The sequence below is a fragment of the Manis javanica genome, chromosome 1 (assembly GCF_040802235.1).
Source record: "Manis javanica isolate MJ-LG chromosome 1, MJ_LKY, whole genome shotgun sequence".
In the NCBI taxonomy this organism is placed as follows: Eukaryota; Metazoa; Chordata; class Mammalia; order Pholidota; family Manidae; genus Manis; species Manis javanica.
In genome coordinates this window covers 223,365,943-223,386,402 of record NC_133156.1, presented here as the reverse complement: position 1 = coordinate 223,386,402, position 20,460 = coordinate 223,365,943, and the positions used below count along the sequence as shown (strand labels likewise).

General features: G+C 50.7%; 1 protein-coding gene across 9 annotated transcripts in view; it reads right to left on the bottom strand.

Moving 5' to 3' along the window:
- DNMT3A (DNA methyltransferase 3 alpha) overlaps window positions 1-20,460 on the bottom strand; it is a 108,873-nt gene that overhangs the window by 75,543 nt on the left and 12,870 nt on the right. For 8 of the 9 annotated variants that reach the window (XM_073215707.1, XM_037005572.2, XM_073215696.1 and 5 more), the window contains exon 2: window positions 6,048-6,301. In XM_073215707.1, coding sequence (XP_073071808.1) covers window positions 6,048-6,110 — 63 coding nt within the window. In that variant the 5' untranslated portion in view covers window positions 6,111-6,301. Of the gene's footprint in view, window positions 1-6,047; window positions 6,302-6,450; window positions 6,676-20,460 lie in introns of those variants that run through there. The other variant, XM_073215700.1, reaches the window with a different exon arrangement.

Below are 20,460 nucleotides of genomic sequence, written 5' to 3'. Positions count from 1 at the left end.
TACTTGCCAGGCAAAGCAAACTCTTTTATGTGCCCTTCCACACTGTGCAAATGTTAAATGGGATGATTATAAGTAATATTCCTAATTGCCCTGTGGCTCTCTGCAGAGGCAGCTGCAGGGTATGACCAGGCCCTGTGCCCAGACCAGGTGCCAGAAAGGAAGGGCATGCCTCCATTTCTCAACTATCCTGGGATACCCACTCCAGTCTGCCCTCTTCCCCTCTGCAGAGCTGAGCTCAGATTGTCTTGCCCGGGCCTTTTGGGGACCCACTTCTGGGCAGGGATGAGCTCTATCCAAGCCGGGCCATTTAGAGAAGGAGGGACCCTAGGGACCTTGGACCCAGGCTGCTGAAGCGAGTCACAGCCTCTCCCATCAGAAGTCAGGTCTCCCAGCCACTTGCCTCAGTTTTGCTTCTGCTAAGTGGGTAAAAGGAGGAGAGATCTCAGGCCTGCTGGTGCCTGTGGACCCAGAGAGAAATCACTTCCTTCTGTATGCTGGGTTCTCAGCAGACTTTAAACCCACACCATTCACACCTCCACCTGCATTCTCTACACTCTCCTCCCAGGCCACTGCAGTCCTTGGGATGCTGTGCACCCACACCACAAGTGTGCAGGTAGGTAGGTAAATGACCAGTTTGGTAAACAGGTAGGTAGGTAGGTAGGTAGGTAGGATGGTAGGAAGGTAGATAGGCAGATACCCAAAATAAATCATAAGACTAATTAATAGCTGACAAGTCCCTGTGTTAGGCACTCACATGCAGCAGCTCATGTAAATCTCTCGTTTCCCTGCTCAGAGGTCACACAACTGAGTCATGCAACAGAGTCCAGACTCAAACACAGGCTGGTCTCCACAGTCCAAGCGACCCCCACTCAAAACTGTACTGACTACAAAGTTAACTAAACTTGACATGCAATAATATCTAATTAGAGAATTTTAGGGGATCTGAAGACTAAAACAGGTCCCAGTCAGTTCAGGGGTGGGCACTATCACATCACATGTCTGCTCTACGTGCCCAATCATCTCATTGACTCCACTGAGCTAAAAATGGATGCACCTTATTACTAGCTGTGCTCCTGAAGAGGTAACAGTGAGGCTGCCTTTTCTGTTACTGTTACATGGATTAAGAGGGGTGCTGTTTAAACGACTCCTGTAGTGACTGTTGTACAGCCAAGAGCCAGCCCTAAGAGACTATGTGTGAGAATCTGAGAGCAGTAATAGCAGAGCATGCCCAGGGGTGGCAGCAGACCTGTGTGTGGGCCAGCAAGAATAACTGAGAGTGGAGCTAGGGGGAGCCCCACTCAAGGATGCCCTTGAGCTTGTGCACCAGAGCCCAGGGAGTGGGCAGTGGCCCTGGGAAATCAGTATTTGCCAGGTGTCTGAGCTGGACTTAGGTAAAGACAGAGTAGCTCTAGTCACAGCACTGGCCATGCATGTACACATCACACACACACACACATGCACGCACACGCATGCACACCGGCACACTTGCTGTGCTCCCCCAACACAAGTTCACCCCCCCCCACTTCCCCTTCTAGTATCCAGCATGGGACCCACCATGAGAGGCCGTGCTCAGGGTGAGCTGTCTAGGAGGGGCCCCCCTATTCCAAAGGCAGGCCTGGCTTACTCATCCTCAGATCTTCCTATTGCCTTTCCTTCACTGGCTCCTCCAAGAATGTTTATTCAATTCATACAACAGGCGTGTGGGGCCCTACTATGGAAAGGCACCTAAGGTACCTACCTGGAAAGGTACCTAAGTTGAAGAAAGAAAGAGAGGGAGGCCAGGAGGAAGAGAAGGAAAGAGAAGCAATGTGTGTGGAGAGGAAAGAAAGGAGGGAGGCAGAAAGGAACGGGAAGAAGCAATGCAACTATAGCAGGGTCTTCATTACAGTATGTATCTTGTATGTGTGAGTGTGTGTGTGTGTGTGCGTGCATGCACACATGTGCAGCCACAATCATGCATACTGGCCTGTGCATGTGAGATCCTGCTGGAGATGAAGTGCCCCCAGCATGCACCCCAGGGCAAGAGCATTGTTACACAGAGAAGAGCATTCTCTGACCATCTAACTTTCAGTCTAAATAAACATACTTGATCATGCAGCAGAAGAAACATGGGTAGGACTATGGAGCATCGCAGCTGAGAGGCACCATTCACTTGCTCCCCCTTCACGCAGGAGGCAGCCCAAGAGCACAGAAACCAAAAGCACAGGCTGCCTGGGTTCTAATACCAGCACCACCACTTACTAGCTGTGTGACCTTAGGAGAGTGACCTAACCTCTCTGAGCATCAGTTTAGTCTTAGTAAGATGGAGTGATGAAAATAATAGAGCCTACCTTAGGGAACAATTCTAAGAATGAAATAAGATAATACAAGTACAGAGCTTAAAAAAGCACCTGGCAGATAGCACTCAATGCATCATGACTGTTCCATTTCTGAGGTCTGAGGAAAGGGGAGTGGCAAGATCAGGGGCCTAGCCAGGGGTGTGGACTCCTAGCCAGGTGCTGATTCATATTTGAGAATCTAAGGCACCCCTTCCAGCCTGAAGACTTAAATGCTCTTTGTCTGCTTACCGGCTCACTCTGCAACTTTCCCTCTCCTCCACGCAGGGCCTGGCCCTCTTCCTCCATGATTCCCTTGAAGCCAGGATCCAGGCTCCTGGCCTTCCTGCAGCTCACCTCCCCACCCATCTCCCACAAGGCCAGCTCCCTTTCCCTCTGCTGCGGCCACATTTACCCAGCTGGCCTGCTCTGGCCAGAGACCCAGAGCTCAGCCCTCATAGTCTGCCTCCTCCCAGCCTCCCCAAGCACCCTTCCCCGCCCAGCATATGGACAGCAGGGTTGGGAAGGATGCGGGGGGAAGAGACCCTGGGCAGGTGCCAGGGAACACCAGGTGCACAGACCTCTCCATGCCCTCCCAGGCATAAGTGCGGCTGCCTCAGCCCACCCATCACGCACAGCTCTGCCACCCCACCTTCTTGATCCCAGGCTCTGGTATTGTCCTTCTATCTTATCCACCCTCATTTTCCTGTCCCTCTTATCCACAAAATATCCATGAGCACCTTCTCTGCGCTAGTTAGGCCCTGAGGATTCACACAGAAGCCAGTGGCTGGGGCCTGCCCTCCAGGGGCGGCAGTGGGGTTTGACATCATCCATGCCAGTACTTCTCAAATCCCCTAGAGGGCTGGTTAGAACACTGATCCCCATCCCCAGAGTCTCTGATTTAGCAGGTCCAGGGTGAGGCCTGAGCTTTTGCCATGCTAATCTCTCAGAGTCTCTGGTGCGGCTGGGTGAGGGCTCATGTTTTGAGAAGGCTTGGTCCGCTACAGACTGTAATTCAAGGCAGACTACAGCAAGGGCTTTGATCAAGAGAGGAGAGAAAATTAGGGAAAGGGCATACCCGGGAGAGGAAACGGTATAAACAAAGGCCTGGCAACTCCAGGAAGCAGCAGAGGGAAAGGTGCATGGGGAGGCGTGGCGGGAAGGAGGCTGCAAGGCTTGTGGGGCAGGGCAGTGAAGGGGCCAGGGAGTGGCCACGCCCCTTCCTTCTTGCTCACCGAACAGTTCCTGTGCCAGGTGCCCCTGGCAGCTCTGCCAGGCCCCGTGGGCTGCGGCCCAAGCCCATGTTCCCCCTCTGCATAGCCAGGGCACCCCTGCCCCAGGCCTGGCTTTCACAGCTGCTCTGGGCGGCTGTTGGTGCCTCTACCCGGCCTCCTGGGCGGCTCCCTAGAGCTGCAGGAGCCAGCCCAGAGGTGCCAAGGAGGTGTGCCAGGTGAGGCAGTGTGTGCACTGTGGGCGTGGGTGGCTGGGGATGTGCCCGCCGTGCCCCAGCCCCGTCTGTCCGCTCGCTCTATCAGCCCAGCATCTGGGCCTGGGTGTGTGTGTGTTGCCACTGGAGCCAGAGCCGTTACTCTGGGTAGATAATAATAGCAATCGTAATCCCTCATAATTGGACCAGACTTTGCTATTTGCAGGGCACGTCCATGCCCATGACCTCATCTGACTTCCACAACCACCCTGTCAAACAAGCACAGCTAGAGTTACTATCCCCATTTTACAGCTGAGCAAACATAAGCCCAGATGGCCTGAAGTCACACCTCCTCTAAGTGGCATACTTAAGCCTGGGACCTGGGACTTCTAACTCTGTCTAGTGCTTTCTCTATCCTGAGCTGTCATAGGAGACAGGCTGACCTCCTGCTTTTCATGGAGGGAGCCAGGGGCTCTGCTGCCCAGGGCAGCTCAGTCCAGTAAGAGGGGGAGTTTGGCCCAACTGTCTCCACCATTTCCACCTGTGAGGGCAGCTGACTGCCAAGTGCAAACGCCTGGATGTGGAGCTATGTCGGCACCAGTCAGGAGACTGGAGCAGGGGAGGGGGCTCAGGGTCACCTAATTCAACAGAGGAGCAAAGCCAGGCCCAGGGCGGAAGGAACCAGCCACAGCCACAGCTGCCACTCGAGAGCACAGGTGGCCAGTGGCCCCGACTATGGCAGCTGGGTCTGGGTCCACTGCGGCCTGAGTCCTGGGTGGGAGTAGCCCAAAAAGCCCATGGGATAGCTTAGACTGCATGTTCTTTATCCGTGGGGTCAGAAAGAAGAGGACTGACCAGTAGCCCCTAGGAGTCCTGTCCAGTGGGCCACAGAATGTGCTCTCCCACCAGTTTGCTGACCCCTCTTTCTCTTCTCCCCCCACAGTGCCCCACATGATATTCTGCAGGAGTCTAGGCTTGGTGTGTGTGTGTCCGTCCGTCCATCCATCCCAGGATCCACACAGATGGGGCAGTGGGAAAGGTTCCGACGCAGGACGCAGGAAACCAGGCTCTCACCTGGACCCACCTGGACCATCCGTCCTTGCCCCACTTGTTTCATGGGTTGTCCCCAGGGACCAAATGGATGGAAACCACCCAGAAAACAGAAACACGCTCCAAGAATGAGCAAGCCAGGGAAGGAGCTAGGCACACGCAGGCAAGGGTGAGCAGGGAGCAGGTCTCAGAGCTGACGCTCAGGGGCCCCACACTGGGTGCCAGGTGTCCACCTGGCTCCAAAAAGACAAACTGCACACGAGCACATCCTGCTACTCCCACACACCCCAAGCATCTCCACCTCTCTCTCCTGCTCAGGCGAAGAGGAGCAGGCAAGAGGAACTGTGGGGATCAGGGCATGGTAGATAGGACACCCCGGAAGGCCTGTGGCCCACACAGCTTTCCTAGAAGGGTGGCACTGGGGTATACCATTCCACTGACGGGGTGGGGGACACAGAGTCAAAGCTGCCGGGGGTTGCAGGTGGCTTTGCCTGTAGGTGGACACGGCTGGGTGAGGTCTCAAAGAAGCCTGTTGGGGCCCAGCAGGGATTCCCAGCAGTCTGCTGTGATCTCCTCTAACTGATTAGGTCCATCCTGGAGTTTAGCAGAAGGGTGAAGAAGTCACCCCTCATGGGGCTCTGAAAACAAGGGCACTAGTTCCATGATCAGGAGTGACACTCGGAGTCGGAGGTGGGGGGGGCAGGAAATCACCATCTCCATGATGACTGGGGTGGCTCCAGGCACACAGCACCCCACGTGTGCCTGACTGTAGGAGGGGGAGCCCTCACTCAGCCCCACAGATACCAAGCCTCCTTGAGTTTGTCTTTGGCCTCCCAGGAGCTGCTGAACACCCTGGAAAAACAGACACAGCTAAACCAGTTAAAGAGGCTCCCCTGAGGACACATAGCTAATAAGAGGCCAATCTAGAAAAGTATCCAGATTTGGGGACTCTCTGCAAGGCTGACCCTTAACACTGCACTGACCTGGGTTTAAACCCTGCTTAAACCACGGGGGTTACAAGTCTGGGCTCCGGAGCCTTACCCCCTGGTCGAGTTCCCACTCTACCACCAGGATGTAACCTCTCCAAGCCTGTGTCCGCATCTCCAAAACAGCGTTCAACCCTCCTACCCCCGTGTGAAGACTGCGCTGCTACAGTCCAGCGCTCAGCACTCCTGGGCTGTTATTCCTTGGGCTGGGCACCCCCTACCCACCCCCGGGCTCTGACCATAGGGACCCCAGCAGGGCCAGCTGCTCACCTTGCGGTCCTCCTCCCGCTCCAGAGCGGAGCTGCTGGTGTCCCCGGGGCCGCTGGAGGGCATTGCGGGCAGCTGGGCCGTGGGAGGCAGGCTGGAGCTGCGCGGGGCTGCGGGGCTGCTTGGCTTTGGGGAAGGAATTATCGTGGTCTTTGTAAGCAAGAGTTAAAACTTAGACATAGATCCGGATGTTGAGTGGAACTCTGGTGAAACTCTGCCTTGGGCTGCCTGTGGGTTTGGGCTTCCAGTGGCTCCACCTGTTGGGGAAGAGAAGAGGGGTCAGCAGGGCAGAGCACCCCAGCCCAGGCCGCCTGTCTCCCACCATTCCCCGGGGCTAGGCCTCAGCCCCAGGGCCACACTGCCTGTGAGGCCTGCTCCTCCGATCCCCTCCCCTTTCCAGCCTCACCAGCGGCTCAGCCAGCCTCGCACCCTGGAGAGTGGGGGAAACCAAGGCAGACGCAGCTGGCAGGGCTCTGCCTGGCTTCCCTCAGGGCCACCTGCTGCCTCCCAGGTGTGGTGGCCACAGGCGAGGCAGCAACAGTCTCGGGGCCTCTGCGTTGCCGTGCACACCACTGCTGGGACTTCAGCTGCCTCCCGCCTCCTCCCTTCTCTTCATTCAAGTCTGTTCTTTCCTTTGAAAGCTTCCCGCACCCTCCCTCCCACCCAACCACCCCCTGGGAAATCCCAGAGGTCCCCAGCCCAGCTACATTTTCCTTCTAATCTGCCCTCCCCGCACGCCCCCACCCCCACACCGCTCCCACCACGTGGAGGAAGTGAGCCGCTCACAGGATGTAGTGAAATGAACGTCACCTCACTTTGGGACGGGCGCCTGGGCCGGGGAAAGCTGGGGCTGAGCTCAGGCTGCAGCCAGGCTGACGCCTAGGTCTGCGGGGCTACCAAGAAGACGCCCTGGAGGGGAGAAGCCCCAGTCGTGGCCATGCTGTTCAGCACGAAGGCCGCCTGACAACCCCGCCCCCGCCCTGGGAACCTGCCCCATTGCCTTCGGAAGTTGGGGGGCTTGAGGGCCCTTCTGAACCCACACAACTGAATTTTAGGGGCTTTTCACCCTCCCTGCTTCAGGTGTGGGCCTCAAGCCAATGAAGTGACAAAGCCCTAGCTGCAGGCCTCAGCTGGGGGTGACAGTGTGGGGCTTCAACCCCCTTCACTCAAAGACACTGAGCTCTCCTGCTCCCCACCCCCAGCAGGAGACACAGGCCCAGCCCCGGCCTTCAGTGCGCAGGCTGGGCTGGGGAGGGGATTGGCAGGAGGAGGAAAGTGGGAGGCAGGCTGGATCTGGGCCCACCCACACCCTTCCCCTCCAGTTCCTGGTTCTGCTTCCCCGGGGTCCCCCCTCCTTCTTGGGCTTCTTCTCCCATCCCCCTCCAGCCAGGGCTCCCTGGAAAACCAGGAACAGGAGAAAGCACAGGCTTGGGTCTCCCACCGTGGGCACAGCCCCTTCCCCAGGGGTGGGTGCCTGGTTGGGAAGTGGGTGCCCCACTCCTGGCTCTGTCCCAGTGTGGAGGGGAAAGCTGGAGCTGGGAGGAGGCAGCCGGGGCCCATACGCTAAAACTCAGACAAGCTGGAGGTGCCCCATGTCCCACAGGTGAGCCCTGAGGAAACCCCAGGCATAATGTACACTTCTAAGCTTAGCGTAGTGCGGGTGCCCAGTAAAAGTTTGCTGCCCAGCTGCACAAGCGAGTAGGTGACAATAGTGAGAGCAGCTGCGAGCGTCAGACACTGTGCTAAGCCTTCGTCCTTTGGGCGGCTCCTAGGACTATCACTATTCCTGGTTTACAGTTGAATCTAAGTCTCTAAGGTTAGGATCTGTCCATGTGCCAGTGTCAAAACAGAGGCCTGAATCCAGATCTTTCTGACTCTAAAGCTCTGAGGGTGTCTCTATGAAGCTCCATCCCCGATTCATACCACCCTAGAGAAACAACTCTTGAGAGTCCATTGAGAACTGGCCCAACAGGACTCCACAAGGCTTCAGTCCATTATCAGCCCACAATTCCCCTCAAACCCACTCCCTGTTTGTTAGCACAAACATGTCCAATCAACCCCACACCAAATCTTTCAAAGGATGCAGAAGCTAAGAAAGGCAGAGTCTGGTTGGAAAGAACATTGACCCTGGAGTTGGCAGATGTGGGTTCTAGTTCTTCCTTGGGATTCTCTGGTCCCCCCGTTTCCTCATCCATAAAATGGGAGAACTGGACTAAATGATCTACAGACATCTCCTAGCTCTGCCCTGCCAAGCTGCTGGGGGCCCCAAGGGCAAAGGGGAAGAGAGGACAAGGCTGAGGTGCCTTCAGGAGCTCCAGAGACCCAGAGTGAAGTCCATGGAGACCAAGGCACAAAGTAAGAGGCAGATTAACCCCCTGCCAGACATATGTGTCAATGTTGTCCTGAGGCCTACAAACATCCAGGGGGCTTCTGTGAGGAAAAAACTTTCAGAGAACCTCTGGTTACCAGGAGAAGAGGAAGAAAGCAGGAGGGAAAAGCAGAACAGTATAAGGCATTGACCCCGAGGGCAGATGCCCCAGAAAGGAGAGGAAATGCTCTTCCCTCCTCCCTTCCTCCAGCTGTCCCCCAATATCTCAGCTGCATACACTATCCTCACAGCAAATGGGCTGACCTGGGTCAGTCTGTAGGTTCCTTTGTGTTATTCAGTAGAACTGACCTGGCCATAAATGCCCTTCAAAATCACCCAGCATCATCTAAAACCATCTAGGATATGCCCTGTACAACTCCAGGGGGCCCCCTATGGTGACCAAGGTCCAGGCCTGAGACAGCACTTACTGCCTGCCCTTAGACGCTTTCTTCTTCTCTCAAGCAGCCCTGACAGTGGGGAATGACCTGCTCCTGGGCCCAGAGTCCCAACACAGCAGCACGTGTCCACCATGACAGTCCTTCGCCAAGCATGGCCCTCCTGCTCCTTGAACCAAAGCGTCCTCCTCGCCCTTGCCAAGGGCTGTGCCACAAAAACCACCACCAAAGAAAAATCCTTGCCAAGAAACCTACCACCATGACAGACAGCTTTCATTTTCTTCTTTCTACTTCTAATGCCCACAGTGGCCATGAATAATGTTTATAACAACCTAAAAAAATTTTAAAGGAATTGCATCATAGAAATGTTGTGGTATCACAACTGACATGGTCACCATCATCATCACCACTTCAGTTACAAAAATGTTGTGGACAAAAGATGGGGGTTTTGAATATACACACTAAGTTTTGCTACTTCTAAATACAAATTAGTAGAAACAATTTTTAAGAAGACATAACATTGGGCTGAAGAGAAAAGAGACACCACCAGTAAAATTTTGGGGTCTGGAAAGCAGACTTGTGACAGGCAAGTTTCAAAGAGCACATGAAAACTGATTTATAAGAGAGTCCTTAATGACACTTGACATGATAGCACCAGGTACTTTCTGGACCAAGGGTGAAGAGGATGCATGTGTGAAAACAAAGTGGACTGAGTGAAAGAAAGAAAACCCCTAGATCCACCTCCCCTAGAAATCTGAAGGTTTATTCTCTGGAGAACACAAAACAGAGGATCTTTGCACAGAGATTTGACTAGCACAATTGAGAGCCAAAATAACATGGAGATGAAGGTTAAATGCTGATAGTGAGTTCCCCCAGCTATTCCCCCACTAGGCTTCTAGAACACTGGCAAGCAGACACTTACCTTCCTCTCTAGAGAATCTAACAGTCCACAAGGAAGGAACTTAGGGTTTAGATACTGACATCAGAACCCAAATGGTGTCCAAATGGCTTGTTAAGGTCAACGAGTGTGGATCTACAAGTCAACAAACCCAACCATCATGCTCAGAGCATCCAAGCAGCTTTTTAGTCCCCTGTTCTTAATCCTGAAACGACAACCAGGAACCACTGGCCATGTGAAGGGAGCTTCTAACTTGGAAGAGAGAGACCAGAACAAACAACCCAAAACAAGAACAAAACAAAACACAACTTGGAAGAAACAGACTTCATTCATGGAGAAGATGCTACATTCATGAAACAAGAATGTGATGCTACTAAAAAAGAACACTAAGAGACTAAACTCCTAGGAATAAAAATCTTACTAGTAGATGGCACAAAAATAGACACACAGAGAGCCCAGAAATAAACCCACATTTATATTGTCTATTAATATATGACAAAGGAGGCAAAAATACAAACAGGGAAAAGACAGTGTCTTCAATAAATGGTGTTGGGAAAACTGGACAGCTACATGCAAATTAATGAACCCGTCTTCTACCACACACAGAAATAAACTGGAATGGATTAAAGACCCAAATGTAAGACCTGAAGCCAAAAAACCCCTAAAAGAAAAGAGCTGTAAACTCTTGGACATCCACATTAACAATTTTATTCTGGCTGTTCTCCCCAGGCAACAGAAAGAAAAGCAAAAATAATCAAATGGGACTACATCAAACTGAAAAGCTTCTGCTCAGTGAAGGAAACCATCAACAGAATGAAAAGGCAACCTACTGAATGGGAAAATAAATTTGCAAATTTCGTATTTGTTAAGGGGCTAATATCCAAAATATATCAATAGTTCATACAACTCAATACCCAAAAAACAAATAACCTGCTTAAAAAATGGCCAAAGGACTTGAATATTTTTCCAAAGTAGACATACAGATGGCCAACAGACACATGAAAAGATGCTTACCATTACTAATTGTGAGGGAAATGCAAATCAAAACCACAATGAGATATCATCTCATACCAGTCAGAATGGCTAATATAAAAAAGACAAGAAACAACAAGTATAGGCGAAGATGAGGAGAAATGGAACCCTCATGCATTATTGCAGCAAATATAAATTGGTGCATCCACTGTGGAAAACAATATGGAGGTTCCTCAAAAAACTAAAAATAGAAATACCATACAACCCAGTAATTACACTTTTGGGTATTTATCTGAAGAAAACAAAACACTAAATCGAAAACATATATTCTCCCTCGTATTTACTGCAGCATGATTTGCAAGAGCCAAGATATGGAAGTAATCTAAGTGTCCATCAACAAATGAATGGATAAAGAAGAGATGGTACATATATACAATGGAATATTACTCGGCCATAAAAAACAAACTCTTGCCATTTTTGACAACATGGATAGACCTGGGCTATTATGTCAAGTGAAATAAGGCAGACAGAGAAAGGCAAATACCATATTTCACTTACATGTGGAATCTAAAAATATCAAACAAACAAAATAGAAATAGACTCATTAATACAGAGAACAAGTGGTAGTTACCATAGGGTAGGGAGATGGGAGCATGGACAAAATAGGTGAAGGGGATAAAGAGGTATAAACCTCCAGTTATAAAATAAACAAGTCATGGGGATAAAAATACAGCAAAGAGAACATAAGTGAAAATACTGTAATAACTTTGTATGGTAACAGATGATAACTACACTTACAGTGGCAAGCATCTTGAATATGATTGTTGAATCACTATGTTGTACACCTGAATTAATATAATATTGTACATCAATTATTCTATAATTTAAAAAAATAGGTCTACTTCTTTTAAAAGTTTTAAAGCTGAAAAAAATCATACTAGAAGAATGCAAAACTCAACAGGAGCACATTAAAAAGAAAAATAGAAAATAGGAGAGGACTGAAAAGAAAATTAGAGAAATGGCCCAGAAGTTTCCCTATTTGAAAAAATAGGAGTTACAGAAAGAAAGAAAGAAAAAAAAAAGAGAAAATTACCAATAAACTAATTCAAATGAATTTCCCAGAACTGGAAGACATGTGCTGCCTGACTGAAAAGGCCTATTGAAGGTCCTGCACAATAGATGGAAACAGATGCACACCTGGCACATCACTGCAAGATTTCAGGACCCTGGGACAAAGAGAAGATCCTGCAGATTTCTAGAGAGTGAGAAAAAAAGTGACATGTAAAGGCTCAGGATCAGAATGGCTTCAAAATGCTCAATGTTAATAATGAAAGCAAGAAAACAAAGGACCAGTACCCTTGGAATTCTTAAAATAAGTCTCCAATTAGAATTCTTTACCCAGCATAATTATCATTTACATGTGGGAGTAGAATAAAGATATTTTCAGAAACTCCTTTCTTGGGAAGCATGGGAACACACAGGAGACCAGGGAAAAGGATCTCCAGGATTAAGTAAAAAGAGGCCAGATGGAGTCATCGAGGGCCTCTATTCACATCTGAGCATGTGACTCAAGACTCAGGCATGCTGAGTGCTGTCATCGCTGTGCTCTTTACCACTGAACTGTCTTTTTAAACTGATGGAACTATAGGTGTTACTCACTGTCTACACTCTTCTATCTGAACCCAGGAACTGGATGGATTTGGATATTGATGGGTAACTGTCCTGGATATCTGCTCCAAACTGGGAAGTGACCAAACCAGAGGAGGACATGAGATCCAGAGAACACCAACTCCAGTAAGAAGGAAGGCAAAGGAAGCACCAAGGATGAACACAGAAGAAAGTCCCATAACAGCAGCCAGAAGGTGCCAATACCCAGAGAGCAAGAGAGTGGATAACTCAAAAAATGGACCTGAAATGTTTGAAACTTGATATGACTGTCTTGGTGGAAAGCCGTACTGACAGCTATTGAAAGGTGTGGCAACAATTAACAAAAGGTACAAAGAAAATAAGGCAGATGAAAAAGCAAGGTAATTACTAACTTAATTACTAACTTCAGGGAAAACAAAAAGAAAGCCAACTACAGCAGTGCACTATAAGGTTCAGCTGTGAATAATAGTGACATTAGTTGATGTAACAAATATGTGTGTATATATACACATGGATATGGGTATATGGAGATATTTCCATTTATTTATTACACAGTATACTAATTTCCTATTGCTGTTGTTACAGATTACCATAACATTAATGGCTTAAAACAACACAAATTTGTTATCTCACAGTTTTGGAAGTCACAACTCCAAAATGGTCTACTCACTGGGTTAAAATCAAGGTGTTGGCAGGACTGCATTCTTTTCCGGAGGCTCCAGGGAGAATCCATTTTCTTGACTTTTTCAGCCTCTAGAGGCTGCTCATTCCTTGGCTCATGGCCCCTTCCATTCTCAGAGCCAGCAACGGCCAGTCTGTCTCACATCATGTTACTCTGACACTGCTTCCATCCCATCTCCTTCCCTGACTCTCCTGCCTCAGTCTTGCATCTCTAAGGACACTTGTGATTACACTGGCTTCACCCGGATAATCCAGGACACTCTCCCCATCTTAAGATCCTTAACTTCATCACATCTGCCCAGTCCCTTTTGCCACATAAGGTAACATATTCACAGGTTCAGGGGATCAGAATGTAGCTGTCTCTGTGGGGGGGGGGGGGCATTATCCTGCCTATTACCTGCACTCATAAATACATATATTAACATATGCATAAAACATTTCGGGAAGAACACTGGTGGGGCACTGTTGATAGTACGCCTACCACAAGAACGACTCAGCAGGATGGCTGGGGAGCAGGAAGGTTGGCCATGTGAGAAAGCTCAGTTCTTATTTACTAACTAGGAAATCAATGGAAAGTGTCTAAAATGGAAGAGTCAAATGTGTGCACATTCCTCTTCATCTGAGATGTAAAACTGCTACAAGAAACAGCTAAAGTAGTTGCCCGTAAGAAGAAAAAAGGGGTGAGAGTAGACAAGAAATGATTGCATTTGGTGAAGAGATGCTGATACTAGGGGACTTCTTAAATAGATGCATGTACTACTGGGAGGAAATGAAAAATAAGTTTAAAAAGGAGAGACTGGGATGGAATGAGGGCTTATATTCCAACTGTAACCACTGGTTGTGTTGGGCCTCCATCCTCCTTTATAAGAGTGCAGCTAGGCCCTCTACCTCTGTTGCTCTATGAAACCATCACGTCCCGCAGAATAACCATTGTCAGTTCCTCACACCCACACAGAGTTCCATCATCAGCTACCGAAGTGGTACCTTCTTCTCCACCCGTCCTGACCCCTCACAAAATGTTTAATCCTCTCAACATATCATTTCCACCAAGTCTAGCCCAGGCACAGGGTGGTACACTGTCCTTACACTCCCCCAAAACTGCACCTCTGCACACATTGCCACCTGAACCCCTAACCACAGCTCTGGCTCACTGTTAGCCCACCTCAGACCAAAGACCACACCTCAGTCATGCCCTGGAGCCTCCACAGACAGCCCCTGCCTTGCCAGCTCCTACCCCCACCACCACACTGTCCCCAGACCACGGCCACCTTCCTCACCAGCCCACCCCCATCAGCACCCCCTGAGCTGATCACCCCAAGTCTCACCTCCATGCTTGTTTCAACCAGGACCAGCTGGATTGTCACCCCAGTGTCACCTCACTAAGAGTCAGGATAGGATTATCTTCCAGGCATCATAATTGCTTACAAACCTAAATCCTTGCCCCATCAAAAACAATCCTAATGTCACGTAAGAGCCCCTCTGCTACATCTGACTGCTGAGAAAGATCTGGCCATCACTGTGGCAGGCCCTTCTTTCTCCCTCTAGTTGAAGTTAGTCTGGTTTTCCACTAGTGGACTTTGCTGGTTTCTTCTACCTAGTTACCTTCCCCCTCTTTCCCCCCTTCCCCTCCTTCCCAGGGGGATTTTGGGTGTTCCTGTGCTAACCCCACCCCTCAGCCTATGCAGTAAGCATGTGACCAAGCAAGGCCAATCAGAGGCCTCCCAGGAAAATTTGGTGCATTGGAAAGATGCTACTACAGTAGGATACGAATCAGGAGCTGCTGACCCTGCGGGGAGAGCCTGCCTGAGAACAAAGGGATGAAGACATGGATGGGACACTGAAGTCATTCTTGGGCTGTACCTGGAGGCAGGGCATCTCTGAAACTCCCTGTAATGTGAAACTTTCTCTCCTTTGGTGTGAGTTGTGTGCCTTGTGGCTGACAGTCCTGACTCATGCTAATCTCAGCCTCCTGAAGTCCTCCCTCGGGGCCAACTGCGTGAAATCCTGGCCTTATTGTTTATCAGCTGTGTGACCTGAGACAAAACTGTGCCTCAGTTTTCTCAGCTGTAAAATGGGGGAAATAATAGTAGCTACTCCACAGGGCCATTGTGGAATCAAAATGAAATGCATTAAAAATCATTACAAGGGTGCCTTGCACAAAGAGAAATTTTAACAAGTGTTGGTTCCTGACTAATCCAGCCCACAGTTTTCTCTCCTTTCCTGCCAGTCAGTGTACGTCACTCAAACAGGAGCCTCTACTTACTCAGCTCCTGGAACATGCCAGGACTACAGCGTCACAATTTCAACATGTCATTCATCCTCACACCTCAGCCCTCTGAAGTGGGGACTGTTTTATCCCCATCTTCCAGATGAGAAAAATGAGGTATCGAGAGGCTCACACTAGCTACCCAAGGCCAGACAGTAAGCAATGGAGCCAGATGCAAATCCAGGTCTGACCAACCCTGAAGCCGTTTTCCACTCTACCATTGGCATGAGACTGTGGAAGACAACATTAGCCTTGCACACGGACTGGTCAGAAAGCAAAGTTGCCAGCTGGTCCCTCTTTCCTGGTTCAGCCTGTCTGCAGAGAGACACGGGCAGGGCAGGTGTGGTGGTAAGCAGTGCAACCTTCCAGTCAGACTATTCAGCAACCGCCCAATGAAATCATTCATTCACTCATTCAAGTATTTATTAAGCATGTGTCATGTCCCAGGCACTGTGCTATTGTCCCATCTCATCCTCATAACAATTCTGTGAAGTCCATGAAGTAGGTTCCATTATTATTCCCATTTTATGGAAGGAGCAACTGATGCTTACAGAGGTTTATTACCTCTCCAAGGTAGAACATGTAGTCCCAGGGCAGGGTTCTGAACTCCAGAGTCCTTACAAACATGGCAGCATGGATGAACATGCTAAGCACAGACCCCAGAACAGTTATCTGTGCCCCCAGTGTGGCTTTAGCCCACAGACAGCAGCCTCCTGGCCGAATTTCCTATCTGAGCTTGGGAGGAGGTACAAATGAGACCTGTGGGTGATGGAAGGCAGGAAAGTGTCTTGTGCCCCATGCCACCCAGTCATCTGCCAGGGCAGGGATAAGCTCCAGGCCTGCTAAGCTGGGGGAGACATCAGGGCCTCCTAGACAAGGATGTCTATATGCCAGCCCGCCCCCACTGCCACAGCCCTCTGGGTCACAAGCCTGGGGCTGGAGAGGAGGAGGGGGAGTTTCCAGCGCCACTTTCTGACTGTTTATTCTCCTGAACATGGCGAGATGCGCACCGTCATACCATTACTCTGACTTCCAGACACGGCCCTCCTGTCCAAACCACCAGCTGCCCAGAGAAAACCAAAAGCCACTGGCAACAGGCCAACAGTCCTGTCATCCTGTTCCCCACTTCAAAGCCCATCTGTCTGGCTCTGGAGTCACAACAAGATGACTGTGGCTCTCACACCAGCCTCGAGGCCAGGACACTCGCGTGAGCATTTATGATCACACCAAACCTGCTGCCACCATGGTGGCCGCGCTGGCAGAGATGAGTTGAATCAGACTCCTCTGCTCAGACTGATGGTTACCATGACACAGCCCCAAAAGCAGGCAGGAAAAAAAGGTTTATACCCAAAATAGATGCTGGTAAAGAGCTGAAGTCGTTCTCAGGAGCCAAAATGATCCGATACAGACTTTCATAAAGGAGCACACATTTCTGAGTGTGGCACGCTGGGAGCAGCCCTGTGGAGGCCTGAGGCAGTCAGAGGGGCTTCCCACACTGTGGGAGTCAGGGATACAGGCGCCAGGCTGAAGTCCAGGTGAGAATCTGCCATATGGACCCTGGAGGGGCCTGCTGTCTAGGACAGCCACTGAGCACAGGTCTGATTCTATCTGCCCTTGGAGGTGGCCCATGGTCCACACCTGCTTTTCCAGCATTTTCTAAAGAATGGTCCACACCTGCCAACTCCAGACCTTCTTCACTTACTCTCCCCTTGACTCCTGCATCTGTTCCCTACCCCACCTTATATCTCTAAAACCCTCTAGGGGCCCTGAATGTTGTAACCCCCAAAGGGGACACCACAATGGATCCAATGGAAAATCAGTCATATGTCTGGCTTTTTTGGATCTCTTATGCCACTGAACCAACAGACAAAAAAAGGAGTTACTCCACTGGCTGGAGTAACAGACCCTAGTTACCAAGGAGAAACTGGGCTGCTGGTATACAACAGAGGCAAGGAAGACCTTGTTGGGAACCCAAGGGATTCTCAGGTGCCTCTCAGAATGTCCATGCCCAAAATTAAGGGTCAGTGGAAAACTACAGTAACAGAGAAATGGGGGGCAGGATAAACTGAGGATTCAGATCCTTCAAGAATCAAGATTTGGGTCCTCCACCAGGTAAAGGGAGCCTGAGCTGCTAAGATTCCAGCTGACTGCCCAGGAAATACAGGATGGGAAATGGGAGGAGGAAGCCAGGTATCAAATGTGGCCTTATAAATAAATAGAAAAAGGCGAACTGTAGTAGTTTTGAAGTTTCCGTTTACTTGATATATGTTTATTTGTACATGGTAACCATTCTCTTCTTGATTTCATAATTTAGTCTTTAGGTAACAGAATACTCAGTGGGACTGTGACTGAACTTGAAAAATTATTCATGCAGACAGGGATTGATAAAATGATTGCTGGGATGCCTCATCTGGGGAAAAGGTGAGGACTCCATAAGAAGGCTAGCTGTGTCTTGATACATAGAAACAGAGCTATTTTGTTGCCATAGGGGAGCTCAGATGTGTGCAAAGGTGCAAATGGAAGCTTTGTAACTACAGGAATAGACCATGCCAGGAAGCAATTTATTCATCCTTCACTGCCTGCTTTGTGAAAATTGAGAAAGGCCCTTCACGTTTTTCCTCTGCCAGAGGGCATGACATTGAACTCTGTTAGCAGAGGGCACTAGAGAGACATTGAAGGAGGAGAAGGCATTTTCTTTCCTAGACACAGTGTGCTCTGCGGAGGACTTCTGCGTGGCATATAACTTCTCCAGCACCAGCTCCTGCAGCATACTTCCCGGTGCCCGGCTCCTGCAGTGTAGATAGCTTCTCCAGGGCAGCAGCCAGCAGCTTCACCCAACATGCCCGTTGGGTAGTTTAGTGGCAGCGTGCTTCCAGTGAGATGTTTCCTCCTGAACAAATTTCCTGAGGACCCAAAAGGATGCATTTCACATTCCAAAAGGAGTGTGTTCCAGAGAGCAGGTTTCCAGCAAGTCTTGGCACCACGGCACCACAGTGACTTCTCTGCCACCTAGGGAGCCATGGCCAGGCCCTCTCCACCAAGGCCAGGGTCTCAGTCCTGGGAGGCCTCCACCATGGGCAAACCTAGGGGTAGTGGCTATTCTCAGAGATGCTATTTCTGTATTCTTTGCAGCTTTTTTTTTTTACTGCTTACAAGCCAATCTCTCATTACTCCAATCCCCTGTTATAGTTAATGTCTTTATATTAAACTTTTCCTGTTGAAACCACTATGTGGTTTCTGTCTCCTGAATGGACCCTGACTGATACAGTCACCCACAGCCCCAAAGGGCCTTTTTGCATCCTCAGGGTCTTTGAGCTCAATTCAGCATCCTTGCTAGCTAATCAGTCCACGCCTCCAGCACTCAGCTGTCTTTACTGAGTGCCACTGCCACGCTGGGCCCTGGGGTGAACAAGAGGCCCTGGCTTCTGGAAGTTCACAAGCAAGAGGCATCTCCAGCTCTCTCACGTCCACACCTGCATTTGGTTCCATGCTCTAGGCTCTTTCTCACCTCCTGAGCTCCCCTGCTCTGTCTCCTGGGCTGGCTGGGGTCTTGCCCCCACCACTGTACAGTGGGTACCCTTCAGGGGTCATACTCTGCCTTCAGCTATCCTCTGAATTCTCCCCTGCTGAGATACCTGACCTCAAATGACTGCAGACCTCCGGCCGCAAGCCCTTCATCTTTATTTTCTGGACATCCCCACCTGGACGACTTGCAGTCCCCTAAAATCCTATCTTCCAGAACCAGATGCCTCCTATCTCCTCTGGCTTCTCTCTCTCTGTGGAAGTGACACCACTTTCCATTCATCTGCCAAAGCCCGAAACCCTGAGACTGGGGTCTCACCTTTTCCCTGGTCCTTAGGCCTCTATTCTCCACCTCTTCTCTCCAGGCCCTTTGAACCACAGGGCTAGATGTGGGCAGTTATTCTCTAATGGTATCCCTGCCTCTCATGCATCCACCCCAGCCTCTCAGCAAAGGTTTTTCCACATAGGGCTTCCTCAGTCAAAACCTAGGGTGCCTGAAGAAAATGGTCTAAAATTGGCTGTGGTGATGGTGGCACAACTCTGTGAATGTACTAGAAACCATCAGATTGCACACTTTAAATGGGTGAATTGTATAGCATGTGGATTACATCTCAATAAAGCCATTATTGCAAAATACCATTGATGCCAGTGACTTTCCCACATGGTAAAATCTAAACCCTGGTCTGCTCCTACACCAACAGCTCAGGGCTTATGGCCTCACCCCCAACCTCTCCCAGGTGACCCTGCCGTGCCAGGGCCACTCACTGTGCCCAGCTCACATTCCCCAGCCCCACACTTGTGTCTACACTTGCACCATTCTGTCCTCCAAAAAGGGGCCCCCTCCCAGAGTGCCCACCCAGCCCCGCTCTCCCCCACCCCATGGCCTCTCCTTGACCACCCATCCTGGGGTCTTTCATCGGTTTCCGTTGCACAGTCATTTAGCTTCTCACGTGAACATGGATGTGTCTGCTTTCCCACACAGAGGAGGTCAGAGCTGGCGTCTGGCACCTCGCTGCCCCTCAAGCAGCCCCCAGCGCGGTGCCTCCCCCCCACTATCCTCCCCCCATCCCTGTGACCCTGGAGGCAGAGAGGACTGTGCGAAGTCACTCCCAGGCAGCTGCAGCATCCCCAGCACAGTGCTGCGGCGCCCAGAGTGACCCCCCACAAGCCCCATTCTAGGGGTCGCTGGGCAGAGCTCTCTGAGGCACTGTGCCAATGGAGAGGCTCTGCAGGAGCTCTCGGCCTTCGGCTCCACCTTTCCTGGGCCAGAACATACACCTGCTGTGAGGTCTGCAGGCCCCACCAGCCCCCAGGTGCCCAGGGCGAAGGGGGTTGTGAGGGTCCTAGGTCAGGGGCCACAGAAGCACAGGAGGCAGGGGGTGTGGGCCTCCACCCCTTCAGGCCCTGGCGGGCCAAGCCCCTGGCTTGCCCGTGACCACGCCCTCCCCACACCATCCATGCACATGCTCGCCACCCACACTTTTGCACCCTCCTCCAAGACCAGGTGACACCAACTGACCACCCAGCTGACCCTGTCCAGACCAAAACTAGGGGGTTCCCCAAAGGCTCTGCAGGGCCCGGGCCCCACCCACTAAAGCAGCAAAGAGCCACTGCTCTCAGGATGGCCCACTGGCCCCTGAGGTGCTTCCTCCTTGCCCCCTGCCCCA